This window comes from Meleagris gallopavo, chromosome 1, assembly GCF_905368555.1.
Source record: "Meleagris gallopavo chromosome 1, MGAL_WU_HG_1.1, whole genome shotgun sequence".
Classification (NCBI taxonomy): Eukaryota; Metazoa; Chordata; class Aves; order Galliformes; family Phasianidae; genus Meleagris; species Meleagris gallopavo.
This window is the reverse complement of record NC_139404.1, coordinates 168,388,373-168,411,598: the sequence shown is the minus strand read 5'-3', so window position 1 is coordinate 168,411,598 and position 23,226 is coordinate 168,388,373. Positions and strand designations below refer to the sequence as shown.

The following is a 23,226-nucleotide window of genomic DNA, read 5'->3' as shown; positions in this document are numbered from 1 at the left end:
CAGCTCTCCACCAGCCCTCTCCCTCCCCACCTGCAGGCAAGCCAGGATCTGGGCCTCACAAGACTATGGTGGCGTGGGTGTTGTTGGCTGCCTGTTTTGGCAGCCTCTCCTCCTTTCTTCCAGCTCTGTTTTGAAACACAATCTAAATTTAAAAAAAAAATTAAAAATTGGATGTTCCTGCTCTCACCACTCACGTCAGCACTCCTACAGAGTTAAGCAGCGTGCAGGTTGGCCTACATGGCACAAACTTTCGGCAAAGAAACTCTTACTTGTAGGGAAAGCATGAACTTTGGGAAGAAACGGGAAGTGAGAGACAAAAACGAGGGAGAAGAGCCAAGAGGCCTTTGGGAAGTGTCTCACTTGAATGGAAGGGGCAGAGAAAAGAGAAAAATGGCTCTCCAGGCTCCCTCCTGCTTTAACAGCATTAGAATAGAATGTAATTTGGACTAAAAGACTAATTTTTTCCTGCAGTTTGATGGATGCTAGTGTCCCCACGTTTTTTCTTCTTTAACAATGTGTTACATAACATTCTGATACACTAGTTACCATCTCATGTCATAGCAATTTTATTAAGAGCTTATACTTACAAATACCCATTCCAAAAGGATTTCAGGACTTTTTTGCCATTTTCTCTGAACTAGGCTTGCTGAAGCACTGGCAACCAGGTCTGTGCTGCACAATGCAGCTTCCAGTAATAAAGTGCCTCTACACAAAATCTCTCATGAGCACTAAGAGTCAGGCATGGATTCTTCTTGCGTTTAGTCTCAAAGACTTGTAAACAAGTTTTGTTTAGCACACTGTGATAAAACACTTGTAACACAGCCCTAGTAGGTTCCTGTACCTGCCACGCTTCCAATTCCAGAAGTAATTCTGAGACAAATTCCTTTATACCAAGTAATGGAAATTTTGTCTAACTATTCTGCAGTTAGTGTTTGCTTGTTAATATGGTATCATCTTGTCAGACAAGACTGTGTACCATGAGGTATTTGTCCATATAAAATTGCTAATGCCATCAAGATTGTCCAAATGGGATCATCATCATTAAAAAGATTACGCGGTACGGAAAGTGATTACGACAACGTCTGAGCAGAAGGATTACTAATCACAAGTAGAATCCTGGAACAAATCTCATTCTCCGTATACAAGAAAGGACACAAAACCTTTTGAACATAATTTATATACATTTATGGCTTTATACAACAAACTGTCAGGGATTGTTCTCGTGTGTCTGTAAAAGTACATCAGGCACTTTTCTGAAAATATCCACGTCTGAATTTTAATTCTGCAGTGTGACTAAGTCAGAGCAGTGAAGCGTTGAAGAGCTGTCACGCCACTCGCAAGTAGAGCTAGCGGTATGTACATGCCAATCTCTCCAGATATTGCTGGTTTGTGGAACACCCTCGAAAAGGAGGCCAGGTTTAATGCCAAGTAATTTGCTTTCTGTTTGCATAAACCATGCTGCATCTTATACATTATGATTACCAAAATAATAATAATAATAATAATGAGAATACCTTATTTAAAATCAGTCATAAATTAAGGATCCTAGCAATTTCATCATGAAAATAGGAATTTCAAATCAGTAAAAAAATAAAAAAATACTAACATACATCCAGTGGTTTAACAAGTGCAAATTTTATACTGTTTTATAATTGGTCCAATTTTACCTTCTCTTCTTAGGGACGCTCTGTTGACTTAAGCCAATAATAAGCAATGTGACTTTTGCTTATAAGTGTAGGCAAATGGTCGGTTTATCAAAGCAGAGCTTTCCAATTAATGCATCTACTACCTAAACATATATCATATAGCTATATTATGGAAACAATACATCTTTATATTTAAAATATCTGAACAGCTCTATAATACAATAAACTTTTAATAACAGTACAAACCAGAAAAGTCAAAAACAAGGCTGCATAGGTAAGATCATCCGCACAATTCACAAACCAATCATTTACAACAATTCTGACAAACTAAGTTACTCCAGAAACTTGGTACTTTTTACTGGAAAAGGATTTATTACCAGAGGTCACATAATGTTTGCTTTCAAGGCAGACAACACCTTCATCAGACTTCACAGTATTCCAGAATACAATTGCAAAATTTTAGGATGGCACCATGCAAGAGAAAGTAAATTTGACCACATGACCCAAAACCTCTGATTATCTACAACTGTTTTCTCTCGGTAATTAAAAGGGGCTTCCTACAGACTGTTGTAACTCGGGGACAGCTACATTTATGATATTCATAGTTATAAAAGGAAAGGAAGAAAATACCTGTATCTAGGAATTTGTACAGTAGCAGTAAATAATAAACAGGAGGTATATTGTTAAATGTAGCATGTTTAGCTGCAACCCCACGGAGTTTACAGTTAAGCACTGCTTTCTTTGCACACAGAGGTGGATTTTGTGCCTACCTTGAACTGTGCTATCAATCCCCATTTGGGAACAAACATTTTTGCGCAGACAGCAGAAAGAAAGGACCTCAGAAACTCATGTGTGAGCCCACCGCCAGGATTTACCATCAAGTCTTAGAGAATGAGAAGTTGATGGTGATGATGCTAGTTGAAGTTTTTGGCCACAAAAGCAGGCTGCTTCGCTGAAGCTTCGGCACCACAAACAATTAATGCTCAACAGTTCAAAAACCACTATCACACTGGGGGAGATCCCGTATCACAGGACAGCTTAATGTCAACCCCCAGAACTGCTGACAACTGTAATTAGATATCTAAAAAGTAGCTGTAGTTGGTAGTGATTTAAGCCCAACAGGGTGCTAAATGCTAGCACATCAGTGGATGCATTGCAGAGTCTTAGGAAAGTCCTAACAAGATCATTAAATATATGGCTTGTTGCTGAACTTCATTTTCTTGGCACATCCCATTTTTTTCTCCACCATACAGCATCACTACAGGGAAGCAGAGTTTCAATTAGAACATTTTCCAGTTATGAGCGTCATAGACAAAACCACAATCAGTGAAAAAACGTTTTTCTCTCTTTCTTCTGCCAGCACATAAACTGTTTGTCCCGTCAGCTCCAAAGATTTCTATAACACAAATGGTGTGTAGACCAATGGAAAGATAGGTGAGGCCCATGCTCCACACAACCATGAAAACTGCCTTGTTAACTGCAAAAAAAAAAAAAAAAAAAGAGAGAGAAATCTCTTATCAATGACCCAACCCTAAAAATCCTCAGGAAGCTGTCAGTGTGCCTCTCAAACAAGACCAAGTATTTCCACAGGAACAATGCCTCTATCATTAATATTCACTCCTATCCCAAGGTTCTTGTGTTTGTATAACTTTCCCACTTACTTTTTCTGTCTTACTTAAAAAAAGTAATGTTTTTTTTTTCCTGTAATGGGGTGTCACACAAGTTTTAGCCTGCCATTAAAATGTAGCACTTTTGTCACCTCAATTATACTGAATGCTGACAGAAACGCGGACAGACTCTAAAACCAGTGCCAAGTAAGAAAAAGATCAATTTTGTCCCTAATTTTATCAAAATCATGAATTTTCTCCAAATGGTCCTGCTCTCAGGAGTACAAACATTATGAGACCTCCATGAAATAAATATAAGTGTGAAGAAGCATTGTACAAGCATCTAACAATGAGTACTTAACACTTTGTGGTAGTCAGAGTTAAAATGATAGCAGAAGCAGATGACATTTCTAAAAATGCATATATAAAACTGATTAAATATTTCCTAAACATAAAGTTGTCTATTTTTATACATCACACAACAAAAAAGGGACAGAAATGTTTTGTATTCAATATACTTATTAAGCTTTTCCTTTATTAGCACTCCCAAGTGCTAGGGAAATTTATAAAAACAAGTACTTAATCCAGTTAAAATACTGTACAAAATGAAGAGGTTATGAATGCTGCCAGATCTCAGAATTATTTTTCAAGTTGCCTATGTAACAAAAGTAGATTTTAATTATAAGAAAAATAGCTTGGAAAGTACTCCAAAAATTATCTTAAGTCCAACAACAAAGTCATTAGTCTGACAATGAAATCCAGATATATTCTTGCATAAATTTACATGAATACAGGTAACTTATCAAATGGCATTTAACCTACTGTTTGCTTTGAATAGTGAGAGAGTTTAGTAGGATCATATAAACCAGCTACTCTGTTCCCATATGAAATGTGTGACAATTTTAAGTAGAATAAAGCAGTTCGTACTGCTGCAAGGCAAGTCCACAGTTATCTCAAATCATCAGAACACAGGTAACATCAATGAAGGTTAAACTTACGTAGGGCATGAGATCATCACAGTATTCTTACAAAAGTTTATAAACTTTTCTTGGACCAAAACAGATAGTCTTAAAAAACAATTCTTCTACAGATCATACTGTACAAAACCGAAAGCACGACATGATGTAAGTAAGAGTCTTTGCTGTGATTATATGGTGTAGTGAATTTGGCACTTCAGAATAATGAAATTTCCAATGGCACAGTTCTTATCTACAGCAGCACATAACCTGCAAACCTTGGGCAAACATCCTGTACAGGAAAATAATCAGTCTGCTGCCAACTCTGACGAAAGGAAGAAAAAAAGGAAAAAAAAGACCCCAAAAAAAGCTAGTGTATGCACACAGCTTTGTCAAGAAAATTAAAAAGGAAGGTGAAGGACATCTTTGTACTGCTTTTCTCAGTTCCTGCTGTCAGACAAGTCTGGAGAATTTAACCGTAGCCTAGGGAAAAAAAAAACAACAACAATAACAACAAATTAACATTCACACCGAAAGATGAAGTCTATTAAAATATGTTCAAACTAGCTTTAAAATAAATTAAATGGGGAAAAACGTTTTCATTAATTATTGGTTACCAGAAACTTTTTGGTTCAAAATATTAATGGCAAAATATTAGCATTCCAAATGAAGTAGGAGAAGGCGGTACACAGTGATCTCAGTGCACCAGTGCAAACCTGATTTACAAACTAATAAAGGACTGAAAAAATCACTGACTGGAACAGAGGCACTTCACATGCCAACAAAGGCGATCGCCCAGGTTTTACGCATTTGACATCTCTCTTCCCTTTAGGCTGTTTTTCAGATTTATTATAAAAAGCACAGCTTACCTCCTACTACATCCTATCCTGACACCCAACTGTGTGTGGTTGTCTTTACGCTGTGCTGAAAACTTTGGTTAGGCAATACACTGTCAAAGTTAAAATCTAACGTTTCTCCATCCATAAGGTCATTACGAATAATCGACTCCATGTCACAGTCCAACCGTTCAATTAACATGTCATCTAAGTCACTGGGAAGCTTCTCCTGGTGGAGGGAAACAATTCCCACCCGTCCGTAGCCGTTGCAACTGTTAACAGGGGCATATGGGTTCATAGCATTCATCTGCATCTGGTGACTCATAGGCACTTGTAACGAAGTCTTCACTGTCGACAGGCGATTTAGACCTGAAGTATGTGACATGGGGTTCACTGTGTGTGACAAGGCACGGCCATTAACTGCAGGTGTTGGCTGGTTATGTCCTTGGTGAGGGCGGGTGTTAGGGTTCATCATTTTGTTGTGAGGTGGCTGATTGCCATAAGTTGGCATCACCGAATTAGTGACCATCAGTACACCTTGGCCCAGCGCCCTGCCACCAGCCTGGGAAACACCAGTGTCTACTGATGCCAAGATATCATTGTGTGGAGGAGAGTCAGAAGTCAGTAACTCCTTCAAAAGTCCTGCAGGACAGTTAAATTGGCTCATCGATCCATAGCTTGATTTACTGTCTTGAAGAGTCTGCATAGGAATTTGGGGCAAAGAGTTCATGCTAGCTTGAGCATACGTAAATTTCCTGTAGTCTGGATTTGGTGAACATATACTTGTGGTCGAAGATGCAAATGAGTAACCTGGTGTTTGCTGCATCAGGGTAGCAGATGACGACTGGGTTGATACAGTCATTGACGTATTAGGTGACAAAAGATTAAGGTTATCCAAAAGATTTTCCATGTTCTCTGAACTACTCATCTCTGAAAGGCTGGGTAGAGTAGAAGTCATTTTGGTGGCTGATGATGGGTATACCATGGAGTGCACATCCCCATCTCCAAGATCATCTTGCTCTGGCAAAATAGGAGAAAGTCTTCCACTAATTGTACTAGCATTAGAGCTAGTTCTAGGTCGAAATGTACTCCAGTTATCGAAGTCATCATTACTGTGAGAGCTGGGGCTTGCAGGCCACTTCGAGAACTGAGATCCAGGGCTGTCACCGTTTCCTTCCTGACCAGATTGAAGAGATGCTTTTTTCTTGGCTGCTCTGCCTCTGCTTTTTGCAAACTTGCTGTTGTTATCCATGGATGCCGCTCGCCTCCTAGGAGACTTGCCACTCTTTCCTCCTTCAGGATTGAGCATCCACCAGGAACTCTTCCCTGTTCCCTCATTCTGCACTCTGATGAATTTGCTGTGCAGGGACAAGTTATGGCGGATTGAATTCTGAAAAACAAAATAAAGTGTAAGAACACAGGTTGCATTTCTGACAGCATTCAAAGAGAGACCTCCTACATACAGCTTAGTTTTCAAATGCTATATTCATACCTGTGATTCCCAGCATAACATTCGGCTATATAAAAGGAGATGCTCAGCATGTTCAAGATTTAGGAAGCAAAATATATCTATCAGAAGACCAAAAAGCCCACTGAAGATCCCATTATCAGCTTTACTCTAATGAGTTGAATCTGAAGGCTTTTAGGGATTTCTTTTATGCAAAGTTGAGAAATATTAGATCTTGTTTTATGGTCCTTGTAATGGGATCTCATCACGCATTTCTAAACCCTACAAACATGCCAGCATGTGTATATTGTCATAGAACGTTAGTGAAGTTTAAATGACTTCTGTCAGATGCAAAAACACAAAGAAAACCAAGGACTAAGTTTTTGTATATAAACATAACTAAATGCCTAAGAAATCACAAGGGAGAAAGGAATGCAAATGGCACAGACAAACTTGCATTTAAAACTTCAGTCTTAAAACCAGCTTTCTCTTTCAAAATCAACATTTTAATATGCAACATTGACTCATGCAATACCTGAGGCCACAAGACATCTTGTGCCAAGACTGACCAGGGGATACTGAAGCTTTTCATGATCTCCTCAGTTACCAGCTATGCTTCGTCAGAAAATAAATTAAGAATCTAATCCTACAATTTGACCTGTTGACAAGTGTCTTCTAATACCCAGTTGGTCTTCCTTCACCTCTTAGATCCTAAATGTCCTCCCGTGCACATCTAGTTTCTCAAAGCTACTGCCAATATGCACATCTTGCCTCATTCCCAATATATCCAACTGATAGAAGAAAAGCATCAACAGTCATAAGGAGCCATATCAGGTGGAAAAAGTCATCTTGCGGGGCCTACCTCAAATCAAAGATCAGAGGCTCAAATTTTCTGCCACAGCCATGGCACAGTGTGGATTGTGGAAAGCCAGTCGACAAAAGCAGGCCTGGCCACCTGCAGAGCCCAACAGGAATTGGTTACTCTAGGGCTAATCTTCAGCAGATTAAGGCAGCAAGCAGTCCTGGACCAGAGACTGTTAACACCTTATAGACTGCAACACCCTGAGGATGTCTCCACAGGAGCACAGCCTCACACCAGACAGGTCAATAAGTGCCCCTGGAGAGCAGAAGATGGCAGAAGACATCATCGTGGTAGCTCATGGTTCAGCCAGCCCAACAGTTAGTCAAAACGTCTGACTAACTACAGAAGCTTTTCCAACATCTTCTTCCCCTCCAGAGAACCATATTTAACAAATCATCCCAGTTAGATCAACACCAGCAACAATTTCAGCATTTCCTTATTCAATTTTGAAAGGAAGCCAATCTTTCTGATATCACCTAATTGCAATAGGACTATATCTCTTCACTGCAGTAACTTTGCAATCAAAATCTCATCTCCTATCCAGTGACAAAGCCTTGAAACGTTATTTTCACCACATGCAGCCCCATAAAAATATCATCACCTGGAAATGCCCTCTGCTTAGCTTTAGGCCTGTGGTGCTCAGTGCCTCATGGGGCTCAAGGCAAGCATCTGCTCCCCCCTGCCCGACCTGACATCATAGTAATGTAGTGGTAGCATTGTGTCAGGAGGGTAAGCCCAAAGATCTTTCTCTGGACTTGCCCGTGGCTGTGGTTGGAAGGGCTGAGGAGTGCAGGGAGCTGGCCCTGCCAGCCCTTTGTTTTCACTGTAGGGCCAAAGCGGAATTAAAGGCTGACACAATTCCAGAGTTAGCAATGTCGCAAGAAAGTTGTTCTGCACGTCTCTTGATTAAAAAACCTCCTGCGCCAGTTCAGTTTTTTATTGTATTTTGTAAACATACCCAGTTGGCTTAGGCTGAGTGTTTACTATGAAAATAAGCATATAAGGCATGCAAAACATCAGGCAGTGAAAATCTTCTGCTCGTGCTCAACTCTCTTTTCTCTGCAAGAGAAGCGTTAAATATTTAAGAAATTACTGCTATTCCTTAGTCATCAAAAATATTATAATCTGGTATTATTGCACTGAGGACATCTGAGGTCACTCTTTGAGTAACAGAGCTGTCTCCTAACACTGCCAACAATGAAAAAAAAAATTTTCCTAACAGGAAAAGGTTTGCGGCCCAGAGCTTGTTACATAAATTCCTGTTTTTCACGCAGCCAGCAGGACATTAAAGAAGCTATGATTTACTAACTTGGAAAAAGTGTTGAAGAGGTAAATCTTGTGAAAATATGCACTGCTGTTAATGATGTTGTGTCTACAGATCTTTGCCAGACGCAAACAGGACCTGATAAAATAGTATAGTTTCAGCAGTGGAACTTGGCAGCCATAGAAGCGGCACCGCGAGCCGCAGCCCCGCCGCCTCAGTGTGCTGTAAGATGCTTCGAACGGCGGCTTTTGGCAAGACTTTGAAGCAAAGCCTCCCAAAGCCCACCTGAAGGATACGCAAAGCAATCGGCTACATCTCCAGCTGAGCTCCCAAGCACAGCAATGAGTTCCAGGTCAGCCTGAAAGCATCTGCTTTGGAATTTTATCAAACCCACATTACGACTCCAGCCAGACTGCTGCCACCTGTGGGGTGTTTCCCGGGACTGAGTCTGCATGTTTGAGATGAAGCTCAGGAAGCCTGCTCCCATTTGGCCTTCAAACTCCAGCATGTACTTCACATTTCAGCCATAGTTGAGCAAGAAGATCAGGTGCTATGGATACACATATTGGTGGTCCTTGCTGATGAAGAGTTAAAATACACAATACCAACATTTGCCTTCTATGTAATGAGCAACTACCAGCTAATAAAACTAACGAAGCCAAGAAAATCATTCATTTGAATCTACACACTTACATTATTCATCTACTTTTCTGACATTTCTTGAAACTGAATCACATTGCAACCAGCTTGCTCTTCTTCTAAACAACAAATAAATTCAAACTGATTTACATTTACTAACAATAAGTCTGAGACATTTAATTCACAGAATCACAGAATTGTAGGGGTTGGAAGGGACCTCCAGAGATCATTGAGTCCAACCCGTCTGCCAAGCAGGTTCCCTACACCAGGTCGCACAGGTAGGCGTCCAGGCAGATCTTGAATATCTCCAGAGAAGGAGACTCCACAACCTCCCTGGGCAGCCTGTTCCAGCGCTCCGTCACCTCACCGTAAAGAAGTTCTTACGCACATTTGTGCGGAACTTCCTATGCTGCAGTTTGTGGCCGTTTCCCCTTGTCCTGCCTCCACACACTACTGAAAAGAGTCTGGCCTCGCCACTCTGCCCCCCACACCTTAGATATTTATAGACCTGTATCAGGTCCCCTCTCACTCTTCTTTTCTCAAGGCTAAACAGACCCAGTTCACGTAGCCTTTCTTCACAGGGGAGATGCTCCAGGCCCTTCACCATCTTTGTGGCCCTCCGCTGGACTCTTTCCAAGAGATCCCTGTCTTTTTTGTACTGGGGAGCCTGGATGCCTACTGTATTTAAGCCCAATAGATACTTTTTAAACAGGCAACTGAAGGTTAATCTGAATAACTGCTGAAAAAAAAAAGAAAAAGAGTTATTTAATTATTATTTTTTTCTAGTGAATTGTTTTGGTGTTTTACTAAAGAGAAACACCTGAAAACATAGTTGCTTTATTGAACTTAACAACAGTGTAAGCCTGTACTTGAAGAGAGGCCATACAGGTACGCTGGCCATCTTTCTTCCACCCCATTCCTTGGAGCAGGTATGGAAGAGGAAAGTAGAGCTCCTGTATAATCTTACTGAAGACCTCTCCAACAGTCCAGGCTCACTGCAGCCTTCTCCGGGATCAGACTGTGGAACTGAGAGTATTCTGAGAGCTGTGAGACTCAAGCGTTGTAAAAGCCTGCATGGGTCCCCTACTGGGATTCCTTCCCTCCCTGTTCAACTACAGTGCTGTGATAGCCACCTAAAAGAGAGAAAAAGGATTGGTTCCAACAGTTGGTGCTGAAAAATAAACAAACAATAAAAAAAAGCAATCTCCTATCACAAATCTACCAAGATATACATGTCAATGGTACTACAACAAAGCAAACCACAGCATCTTGGACAAGAGATTCACCAGTATGGCAATAAAGGTGAAGGACTCAGCCTCTGGAGACAGATGCAGCCATAACTAAGTGGGAGGCAGTAATGTAAGAGCAAGACAGGCTAAGTGTATCTATAAAAATTAACAGTCTTATGATTGCCCACCGTTTTTTCGTTCAGAAGTCATCTCAGCAGTCCATTACTTATTATGTCAATTTATCCAAAGGAATGGTCTACAAGTGCTGTTAGTCAGTTAACACTATCATCAGCAGAAATGGCTGTAAATACAGACAGGAGAACAGTATCTGACTGTAATTCTCAGATCTCTCCAAACAAAATCTAAAGTAGATTTGGAAGGGTGAGATAAAGCTGTCTGTAAATGTGACATTTCAATACTGCTTTTGTCATAATCCTCTAAGATAACAGCGATTCAGAAAAAAATAAAAAGAAACGAGATGAGACTTGAGATTGCCTTTTTATTTTAATGGAGACTTGAACAATATTTCAATACGAAGATGCTTTGTAATAAAGTCAGGCTTGAGGACTGGTAGAAGTGAAGTTCATAGACTTATCAATTAACATCATCACTATGAAATGAGGTTAACATCATCACTATGAAATGAGGTTAATTGGTGACTTTTGGGGAGAGGATACCAAAGCAAAAGCTTGGCAGAAGAGAAGGAAAGACCCAGCATTTATATAGGCTATTAAAGAGGACATCAGACCTGTCTCTCTAGGTTTGTGTACTGGAATTTTACTGCAGTTTCAGATGTTCAAATCACCCTCCTCTTGGAGCCTCAGCCACTCTAAAATAATAATAATAATAATATACCCAGAAAGCATATCACTTAGCCTCAGGTCTAAGAGTCATATTTAGAAGAGGCTGGCAATTTGCCACCTGCAGCTGCATGAAGGTGGAAAGGCAGGATTTCCTCCCAAACAGGTCATGCTTTTTTGGGTCCTTTGTTCTTAGGGGGGTGCTTTTGTTTGACTCCATTTTTGTCCTACACTGTTACATGGCTAAGAAGTTTCAGCTGGAAAAAGCGCAGAAACAGTGCAAGGGACCTTGTACTGCATCTCTGTGTTTTTCATTACAGATGGTAGCATAATGAGAGTCTTTCCCAGAACACCACCCACGAAACATCATCTCCAAACATGGAGACGCTTTCTCAAATTGTTCCATTTGAAGAGATTTCAGCAATCCTTTGTTCCCTGATTGAACGTACAAGAATGTGGCAGACTGTATGTTATCACTATACGACCACTACACACGCCTCTCCTGGACACAAGTCTATTGTGCCCATAGTTCACTGGCAATAATCTAAGTCCTGCTCCTTCTGCAGTTAAGTCCATGGATTTATACCCTACTGCACTTCCTCTCCACAGCTGTCGAAGGGTTGGCCATCCTCCAGGTTGCATCCCCTTGACCCACAATGCACCCTGGACTGGAGGGGATTTCATCACCAGTGGAGCTCTCTCCTCTGAAACATAACATGCAGTAATAGAAAATACACACACAGCTCTAGAATTTGGTGTTTAAGGACTTGACATACTCACATGTCAGGACACAACTCTGCTGACACGTATTTGAAGAATTCCCAACCGCTATAAAAAAGTTACATAATTAATCTTCACTCTATGCAGCCTCCTTTAAAGTACTTTTCCATGCTTGCAATTTGGACATGTCTAATAAAACGTTAACACCTTCCGACTTTCTCTACAGGGGCATTTAGAAAAGGTGAGCATAAAACCCAAGAACAATCCAAACAAAGACTGCTGTTACAACTGGCAGAAAAAGACATGTGCTTGACAAATAAAAAGATTCCTGTTTGTAGATAGATAATACAAGTATTCCACAAATATGGAATGTAAATATATGTATATGCATATATGCTTCTGATAAAGAAGCAGCATTTCAAAGCCAGGTTGGAGGGCCATGGGCAGCTTGATCAAGTGGGTGGCAATCCTGCCCATGGCAGGGGGTTGGGACTGAATGGCTTTAAGGTCCCTTCCAACCCAAGTCATTCTATGACTCTGATTCCTTACTTCATTAGTGATGTGGGAGGTCAGGACTGAAGCCTCACTGAAGAGGAACATTTTGAAGTCAGTGTGTCCCAGTAGATGGGCTCCTTGCCTCTCACTTAAAGCCTTCTCATACCTCTCCCCTCAGAACCAGCCTCTGCTGCAATCACATCGGTAATGCAAAGTAGCAAAGCAGGATTGTATGCACAACCTGCATGCCTTGACATCAAATCCAGGTGATAAAAGAAAAAAACTGATAAAGAATTCAATCAATCAACATGCTGATGTCAGGGACATGGTCAATTCCTTAAAAAAAAAAAAAAAAAAAAAAGTACATTTTGAAGAGTTCGCTAATTTGATCAAGAAAGGTAAGACAGAGAAGACCTGCAGATAACCTGTTGAGTGACATCACAGCCAAGATTAACGCTACTCAGCACCTCTAATGCACACCCAAAGGGATTACAGAGATTAGAATTATCTTCAGTGCAATGAGCCATGAGGAAAGCCATTGTGATCCGTGGCAGACGGTATCCCCGTTAGTCACTGCAGGCTCTAATGCAGCAACCACGGGATGCAAGCACTACAGTAGGGATAACATTCTGAGGCAAAGCTGTTGCTGAGTGCAGAGCACAGAGATTATTACAAGGTAAACAAGAATCCCAATTATAAGCAAATTTTATTAAAATAAATAAAACCATTTGGAGTAATGAAGTAGTAGTTCATCTGTACAACGCCAGAATGACTAACAGCTTAAAGTTTTATTCTGCAACTGCAGTAAAGAGACACTGAGAGGTGTTTATTTTTTTTCAGCCAGTGGGAATAATTATGATCAGTAGGACAAAAAATGTTAATCACTCATTTCCTGTTTAACAGACAGCCTGCTTCACCTCTGCCACTCTCCACGGTTACACCCAATTCATCACAAAGACTACTGCACTGTTTATAGAAAGCTTGCCCCTTTCTTCTTTTTAAATCTAAGTTGCCTTTTATTGACATTTGCTAGCTCAAATGACAAGGTACAAATGTGTATACGTGCTAAATATATCAGTATTATCAGTATATTAGGCCAGCAGATAATCTTAAGAGGAGTACTACAAAAACATTATCACAAAGAAGTAACACTAGGGAGAGAAATAGCTGAAAGTCCTGGTTAAACCACTGAGGTGAGAAACAACACAGTCCGAAAATAGGGCTCGAATTTTGTATTGCCCTTTGTAGATATCCAGAAAAGTTCCAGGAAACAACAACAAAAAGGGATATGATTGCTTCAAAAGCTGTAAGAGGCTAAGTTAAAAAATTGGGAATATCCAAGCCTCTGCCTGAAGGTTAACATCAACTTTAAATGCTTAAAGTCCTGGATAAAGACCAAAGGGGGTCATTTGTCACTCGCCTATGGAAAGGTACAACAGATCTAACCCAAAGGTTTGGTTTCAATTGGATGCTTTACCACAGAACCACACATCCTCTTCTCTTCATCTTTGTGGATTAAGACTTTTTGCTTTCACAAAATCATCTATAACCTAGACTGCTGGAATGACTGTCATTAATTGATGGATTCACAAGTAATGGGAAGGCTTGAGGACTCGCTTCACTTGCAATACCTCTGCTGCCTCACCACAGACCTCTCCTTAAGGAGACAGAGAAGGAGCAGCCACCAGTTTCTGGCCATGGATGCAGAGATGGAGCCCTGTGCACTTGCAGCTCTGCACCCATGACTCCCACAAAGCACAAACTCATCTGGCAAGGGCAACAGAAAAGCATTTGGTGCTTTTTTTCCAATAGAGCCACCAAGCTTGTATGTATTTCTTACCTTGAGAAGCAAAACACCAAAGGGGATGCACAGCTGCAACAATGTAAAATTTGGGTTGAGTTTGTAAAGATGGATAAAAGAGAGGGAGAGAGAGAAATACATACTTTACATACTTGCACCAATTAAGCAGAGAGCAAAGGAGCAAGCAAAGGAGCAAAATTCTCCGGACATGGGTGTCACTGAATAATAGTTTTTGAGAAACAAAGAATCAATGAAAGCAGCAAGCTTCCTTTGCAGCAGGGTTAGCTGTGCCCCACAGGAAATCCCAGGCTGAAGGAAACTGCAAGTCTTGTAAAAAGAAGGGCAAAGCCTTCCATTTATGGGCTGAATAATATCTTACACTGCAACTCACTGTGCATTTGATCTTTATTTTGGCTAAATAAAGTGCAATGATTGGCCATCAAAATTCAAATGTAGACCCCAAAACTACTAAAAGAAAAATAAAATGGAGTTGATTGGTTTTATTTGTTTTCATTGCATCTTTAGAGATTCCTTACCTCACCTAGTGGAAAAAGTGCCGAATGTTTTACATTTGAAGGGGACAGTGTCAACTTAAGAAAACAACCCTTTGGATTTCACCTCATGTTGCTGATGTTGCTGTAGCAACCAGGAGAAATGGAGGGAAGAAGACAAGGACATTTCTCTTCCCCTTGGTTTCTTTTGTACATGAGCACAGTCCAGTGTATGAAGTCATCATTTTGTCTATTTATTTTTCCTCTCGTCAATTCTCCCTGTATCCATCTTGCTCATAAAAAGAAAATAAAGCATTATTTTCTTGTTAACAAAATACTAATAAAAACTTACAAATCCATTTTTCTATTAAAATAGCTGAAACAGCATTAGATTTAAGTTCTCTTTAACCTATTGCATCATCTCCAAATATGTAGATATTGCCTTATGCCATCAGTATTCATTCATTTCTCTTTGTGTTCTATTTTTAATACTTGTTCTTTTTTCCAAAGTTACAAGAAGCCAGTACTGATTTACAATTACTCCTTTTCATGCATCCCCAAAAGGCAGCACCAACACTAGGTATACACTGTGTAGAAACTAGGTATGTTTCTACACAGCTTCTTTGAACACAGTTTGCCTTGGTACAGTTTTTCCTCACTGGAGAAGCATGCCAGACCACCAGCACAGTCTCTTCTGGAGAGCTGTTTCCAGTTCAAGCCTGGTTCCAGCATAGCAGATTTTATATAACATGATTTACTACTGCAGTGCCCACAGAAAGCATTAATCCAATTTCATTGTAGCCTTGAGCTATATTCCATGTGTACGTTGCCCCTCTCCACTGTCTAGCCAGTTGTGACCACCCCTTTTTCAAATAAGGTGTGGTCTAAACTTAAAGGCTTTTCAGTTTGTATTCTCTCACGGGGGTCTCAGGGCACAGCGAACTCATGGCGGGTGGTTGCAATGTTCATGCCAGCATCCTCTTCTTGAATGCTGCTGTCTGTGATGTTCTCTAGACTGTGGCTTCAAGAAACACTGGTGCTCATCATTGGCTTTCACGACATCTGTTCAGCGTTATAAAGCCACGATCACCCAATTTTGCAAAATGAGCTGCACCAACGATGAACAAAGTTACCCGTGAATGTACTCACAACCCACATTTCAGCAGGCTGTGGGAAGCAGAGCTCTGTTTCTCAGAGCAGGGGAAGGAAATCTAAAGGAGAATTTCTTCCCTCACACCAGTTTTGGAAGCGTTCCTATTCCCTCACTACTGTAGGCTGTGCTCTGTACTTAACAGACCCTTATTAAATCAAAGGACTATTTACAATCTACATACTGGCAAATCCACATTCCCATAGAATGTCATCTGGCAGCAGTGACTTAAATCATCAGCTCTGTATTTACTTGCTTCCCTCTCTCCCCAACTCTCAGAAGAGTAAAAAGGACAAGAGAAAAGCAAGTCTTTAAAGACAAGAATGGAACTAATAGAGTAAGTCCAAGAGTACATTAGTATTCATCATACTACCCAAATACACTTTTTTTTTTTTTTTTTTAAGGAAAATATTACAGTGAGGGCCGTAAAAAGGAAGATAAAACACAAGAAACCTTAAGGCCTTCTTTTAACTACACACCTATGAGAGAGATGCAAAATCATACTGAGCATAAACTAAGACAGCAAAGTGGGATACTGCTATGCAGAAATGAGCTTTCTGGATAAGCATTTTGGATACTGTTGTTTCTATTTTTTTTCCCTGCTAACAAGGTTTAGTCAATCTCCCCTCTTATTGCATTTGATGTATGTAAGGAGACCTGCCTCACTGAGACTGCTCAGAGAAAATTTCACTCATTCTTCCATTTCTCTCAACAGAACAGAACCTAGCACAAGGAGGCTCTGGGCACACTGGGGACACCCAGGGGCAAAACAATGAGTCCTGGGAATCGTGTTCATGCCATGCCAAATCAGGGAGAAACCACTGATTCTTCAGGATGGGAGGCAAAACAAAGACTGAGTGTACGAGAGTTTCTGCAAAAGGCTTTCTGCAGAACACAGCCCTCACTCATTTCATTTAAAAAAAAAAAAGGAAAAAGAAAAAAGAAGACTGTTCAATCTTTCTTGTCCCTAGGAGATGCTAAGAAATCAATTGGAGGCTTGAGATCAGAAGGTGGGACATCCACAACCACACTCAGTTCAGAAAAAATAACACTCCCATTCCCCTTCACTAATTCTCCCAATCTCTAAAAGCTCTATCAGCTTTCTGATTAGGCTTCTTCCTCTTAGAGGTCACAGTCTTGACTGGTGCAAATTTCACCACCACTGCTCCCAACCTTCCTCAATGAGAAGCCCATGGGTAACTGGGCAGATAGAACCTGCCTGGCTCCTTCTTCAAATGTAAGGACTGTGACATCCAGCTTCTCAATCACAAAGGCTGCCTTGGGCTACCCATCCCTTCCATGCCCTTGCCTCAAGACAAAGTGAAGGAGCTCTCCTCCAGATTTCCCCAGCACTATGGTGAGAGTACAATGGAGACAAGCGACCAGAAGTGTCACTAGTTTTTTAGGTTTAGTTTTCCTTCTTGGAGATGCTCTGAGATAGCATTTGCTTGATAGGTCAGAATGGGGCACTCATCTCTAAGAAAAGAGAGAAAGAATCTCACAGGACAAAAACTTAAATCAGATTAAAAATAGCAGGAATGTCAGCAGTAGGAGCTGTCATTTGCAATTCCTACACAGGAAGTTAGTTATTCTGTGGATCACGGAAGGGTCTCTTCAAAAACAAGGATGAAACAGAAAAAAAGAAAAAAAGAAAAAAAGAAAAAAAAGCATGCATCTGAAGCATGTTTTCCAATACTGTGTATCTAGCCAAGTTTCTTCATGAAGTTTTATAATAATTTGTCATTGATACATCTATGGATTTATATCCAGATTCATCAAATTGCTGACAAATTCCAGCAGGCATTGCAGCCCTTACTGCTCTTTTATTTTTGGATTACTTTCAGTTTTGAAGATTTTACAGGGAATGCTTCCACATTTTCATTTTGTTTTAAAAAGAAATTAACTTCATCCCCATGGAGGATCAGGTGTTTTCAAGTATTTTGTTTGTTCATTATTCATATAGGCATAAATTAAGCACAGTATTTGGCAGGCCACACTCTTCTCTATTAAAAATTTTGTTTTTACTTTTGCAGTTATTGTTTAGACGTTGGTCAGAACATGCTTCAGGTTGTTTTGAACAGCAAAGAGGAAACAAGCAGTATTCTTACTTCTATCACACTCTATCAACATTAAACGCCTATGCAGCAATACACTGCCTGTTCAGTATTTCCAGCTTTCTTCCTGTCCACTGCTAACCTACAACAGCATGGAGATAATCCATAATTTTATGCAGCTTTTCAACCTGTAAACAGAGCTATGATTGGCCAGAGGACAACACAAAGAAAAATGAGTAAGGAACAGGATGTATAAATGGAGAAGAATCTACGTCTCTATTTGCTGGAGGTTGATTTATAAAATTAAAGGGAAAATACGAGCAAAACTCCTCTAGAGGCAGCTCCTAAGCACAGGCAGTGCCGGTAGCACAGGCAGCTGGAAGAGACAGAGACCAGGCACAGCACTGTTTGCCCATGTTCATCCTAACACAGAGGCAGAAAGTTAGAAAAGAGACCTTGAACTCCATACCATCCCCCCTGCTCATCCTTGCTGCTATCCCATTGCAACTCCTAGGCGCGTGCCCTCGGGATTCCCAAAATGAGAAATGTTCTAGAAGTCACATCAATCCATAAAAAACTATGTCAGCTGCAAAGCAGAATTTTCAGAACTGTTTTTCAGGAATTTCTCAGGGTTTTTTAATAGGGTTAAGTTGGATGCTATTTTTCAAGCTTTGAGTTCCCATGGAGCAGGATTTCTGTCTCCATCCACCTAGAAAGAAACATGACTATTTTACTATGTATTCCCTTTGGCCATCTTGGAAAAATATATCTTCAAAATGGAAGAGCTTGAGTCTTGACATAATGTTTTAATTTTTGAAGTCCTCCAAAAATACAGGCTCAGATAAGTAGTGTTTTCTGTTCTCAGTAGGCCGAGAGAATAGCCCCTTTTAAAAACACCTTATTTTGGATCATTTTAACACGAACTTTGAAAAATCCCATTTTCTAGACTACCAACACTTACAAATCAAGGTAAATTGGCAAGATAACTCCCCAGTCCCACAGATATCTGCAACCTACTCAGGCAAACCTCAGAGCACTATAGCCTTCAAAAAAAAAAAACCATTCTTTTTTGAAGCAGGAATCTTTCAGGCAAACCAGCAACAACAGAATCCTTCCCCCATCCCTACATTTGATGTGTTTAAGTAAATAAAAGCACAAACACAATTGCAAGAAAGAGTACACCTACATGTCTGTAAATCCAAAGAGTTTGCAGATGTTTTCTAGCTGTAAACCAAAAAAGTTGCTACGTCAGCCCTTCAAGCACAGCAACTGGAGATTAGGCTGAGCCAAACCATTACCAACTGGACAAAAATAATTAAGGCAAATATGGTTTTCTTAATCATAGGACCATGTGCACAACCCACTAATTTTTCTCATCCCCTGCCATCAGCTGTGCATACACCAAGCTTGACATCACCATCACCATCCTCCTGTTTTGTGTTAAGTTTAATAGAGCCAGCTTGACAAAGCTACATCAAAGGAGCCACACCAATAAAGCAATACTGTAAGGGAGCCTCTGCCTAACAAAGTTGGTGTCTGAAGCATTAAGATGGTAGTGGTAGAAGTTGAGAGTAAGCATAAATAATTGCAGTTTATCTTCTTTTACACTTGAGCAATATTGAATGTATAAGCACTAGGCCTTAAACAACAGTAGGAATGCTTATCTACCCTACTCCTTCTCCTTCCTTTCCTCTTCCCCCATTCACTACTCCCCACTGAAATAAAATCAGTGAAGATAACAACAGAAGAAGAGTCCTGACCTCAGCATTCACAAGCTAGTCATTGTTTGCTGCAAGCTCATGTTTGTATCCCTTAAAATGACCACAGTTAACAACTGTCTTGATTTAACTCAACCTTCCTTATTTATCCAGTAAAGGGAGAGAGCTGAAGGAAAGAACACTGCTTCCAAGACGGGCTCTGTAATAAAGGTACTTCCAAAACTCAGCTTCAGAGCAGTGAGTGAAGGACCTCGACCCAGTACCTTGAAGATATCTATGCACCAATTACTATGTTAAGAGAGATTAGTACCCTCTTATACACTCTTTTAATGAAATTGTCAAGGGATCAGTAGATTTCAGGAGCTATTTCCTAAAAACTCACAGAAAGTGTCAGGCTCAAATAATGGAAACTGGCAAAAGGGATGTGGGCTCAATCCTCCTTTTTCCTTCTCCATCAATTACACAAGGACCCCTGCTCCACTCCTTCACTGTTGCCTACTTCCTTCAAAGAGAGGCATCTTTGGGACATCTGATAAGGAAGCTTAGAGCTATCTCGCCCAAAGCCTGCTCAAAAAACAACAGCCACCCCTCACCTCTCTCCCTGCACATACATTCAACACATTTGACTGATTTTCCAAAGAGAGGAGCAGCTGAATAATTTTGGCAACAAAAATATAAATCTCCTTGCTCTGTATCTTTAGAACAATAATGAAGTGCTATTTTAAACAGAGTGAATGAAACCTTTAGCAATTCTCACCTATTCCAGTCTTTTTTTTTTTTTTTCCTGTTAAATACTGAAATGTGGAAAAAAAAAAAATTAAGAATGAGAATGACCAACCAAAGAATTAAGAGGTACATTCACACCTAAGAACTGTAGAGTCCCCAAGGCATACAAATTCCGCAGTGGCAGCAATTTTTACTTGGTACAGCTGGCTAATAGAAACCACAGAAACATGTTTAAAGCGTGCTTAAGGAGCTTTTACCTTAAGAAAGAAAGCAGTAGTGACAATGTGTTTGCTTCCTGGCACAGTTAGGGGTACACTGCAGCCTTTAATGTTAGCAGCCTGTGTGATTCCGTGACTTTTCTTCATTGTCGCAGAGGCTGCCCACCTTTTTTACATCTCAAACAGCCGTAACCTTACAGGATTCTTTTTTCTTTTTCTTTTTTTTTAAATAAATCAAGTGTCTTTTTTACTGTAAGTTGTTTTCACCTTGGAGCCCAGTAGACTCTTGATACACCTTAAATGCTTTTAAAAGCCTTCAGAAGGTAGGCTTGGTTGTATGTCCTCTCTACAAATACACTGGCGTTCCTATAATCCAGTATCACAAGAGAAAATAAGACAATTTCAAGCTGCTGATCACAGAAACAGAGCAAGAACCACCCCAAATTAAACCCAGCCTCCAGACTTTGTCAAAAGGCTGATTTAGAGGGTAAGTCTAAAGCAGATTAACACGAGTAAAATGTCAAAGTACACTCAAACAGCAACAGCTTCTTGACAAACAGTGGAGGGTAATAAAAACCAAAACATGTAAGAAACCAGCTCTGCAGAGAACAACTCCTAATTGTGCAGCATGTGCTTGAAGGAAAGCCCTCCCAGACCACATTCTGGTTCTGGGTAAGCTCACCTCACTGAGCAGCCAACCCAGCTAACATCACAGTAAGCTAACCCTCTGTGAAGAGAGCCACGTTGTCCAAGGATGAAGGCAGCATTATCATTTTTCCATTCTTCTTCTTCAAGGAACAGGAGGAACAAGGAGAGGCAGATGTATCAGCTGCCTCCTTTCATTTCTGACACAGAGAGCAAGAAGCTTTTGGAATTGCTCCTATGGAGGGATTCCCAGGTCCTCATATGCAAGGGCCAAACAAGTGACTGGTTAGAAAGCTCTGCTGGCATGTGGTCGTCCTCCCCAGTCCACATGCTCTGGTGTTTATATATACATTGCATATGACAGTCACTGACAAACATCACCTTCTGCTACCTTGACCTACCAATCCTCATGCACCAGTGATGCGTTCACCACCATTTCACAAACATACCACCACCAACACATCTTAAAGAGACTTTCCATACTCCACTACTAGAAATGCACTCTGGCAGGTAACTAATGGAAATTATGTCAGTAGTTGCCTGGGGTGCAATTGGAGTTGGTATGTTTTATGTTCATATGTTGGCCTGAACACCAAACCCATTGTCTTGAATGCCCCCATGGCAGAGGAGATTGGCAGCAGGAAAGAGAAGAACAGGAAGGCAAGGAACAAACTGCTCTTGCCCTCCTCAATTTAAACCAAGACAGCAGCAAGGAAGTAATTAAACAGGAGTGAAAAGGCATTGGAGGAATAAACCACACTAGCAGCACTAGCAGAGAAGGATTTAAAGAATGTGACTCATGTTGTACAACAGTTTCATCACAGTTGCTCTATGAGCCACAGCAGACAGCAGCACTTTGCAGCATTCAGCATGACATCACTGTAGGGTTTGATTGCACAAAGCTGCACCAAGCAGGGCAGGAGGCAAAGATTATCCAAGGAGCCTGTGAGGAAAATCCCAGATAAACTGAGTTACAAAAGCTTAAACTGGAAACGTGACTGCAGCACTGGAGTCAACATTTCTGATCTTGAACAAGTTTTGCAGCTTTGAAGGCTTGTCTCATGACATCAGAAGACCTCCTCTGCCTGACATAAGGTGATGCTGAGGGACAAGCATCAGCTGCTGAACCAGGCGACACTTCCCTGAACGCTTGGGCTCCTCCAGGTCAGTAACATGCCAGGCAGGACTACTCCAGCTTATGGACTGGTAGGAGCACCAATAGGAAGCCTGCTATTCACAAGTTAAGCTTTTGCTAAGTCAAATTAAATCAGGAACCTGCAGTTCTGAGCTTCAGCAGCTTCAAAATAGAAAAATTGCTCTTTCAAATGGGCAACCAGAGAGCATCTCAGTGAGAGCTCTCACCTGGACAGAATCTCCATTCCCAAGCATTGTCCGTGAAGAAATGTGGCCAGTGTGACAACAGATGTCCGGTGCACAAGGCACTCCTCCACACTTCAGCTGCCGTCCACTGAATCTGCCAAATTCCGGACTCAAACCTGTGTCTGATCAAAATTTTCCTCTTCCCCTTCCTCCTCCTGTCCCAACCCAAGTTTACTTTATTTCCTCTGGAATGACGACGTCTCCAGCACCCAACTGAACACAGGCGTTTTGTCCAACAAAGAAACCTATTCTCCTATGTTGATTCCCAGTAGCAAGAGCTGCCAACAAGCAGCTTTCAGTGATTTACCATGTCCACTACAGAAAAAAACTTCAACTACTCAAGGCAAACTTCATCATTTATTTCTCTCATTCCAATACACATTTTTCTATTACGGGCATTCAAATACTGCAGTTAACATCTGCTTCTACTCTATGAAGATCTGCACTGCTTTGGTGTGATTTTTCCTTCATCTAAATTTCAGTACTACATCCTTGAATCTTTTTTATTTATTTATTGGAAGGTAAGTTTGTTATTCGTCCTA

At 40.7% G+C, this 23,226-nt stretch overlaps 1 protein-coding gene across 1 annotated transcript in view; it reads right to left on the bottom strand.

The window, feature by feature from the left end:
- Window positions 1-542: 542 nt before the first annotated feature.
- FOXO1 (forkhead box O1) overlaps window positions 543-23,226 on the bottom strand; it is a 62,744-nt gene continuing 40,060 nt past the window's right edge. The window contains exons 2-3 of the mRNA XM_085215944.1: window positions 5,079-6,435; window positions 543-4,692 (exon numbers count right to left, since the gene is read on the bottom strand). Coding sequence (XP_085072070.1) covers window positions 5,092-6,435 — 1,344 coding nt within the window. The 3' untranslated portion in view covers window positions 543-4,692; window positions 5,079-5,091. The remainder of the gene's footprint in view (window positions 4,693-5,078; window positions 6,436-23,226) is intronic.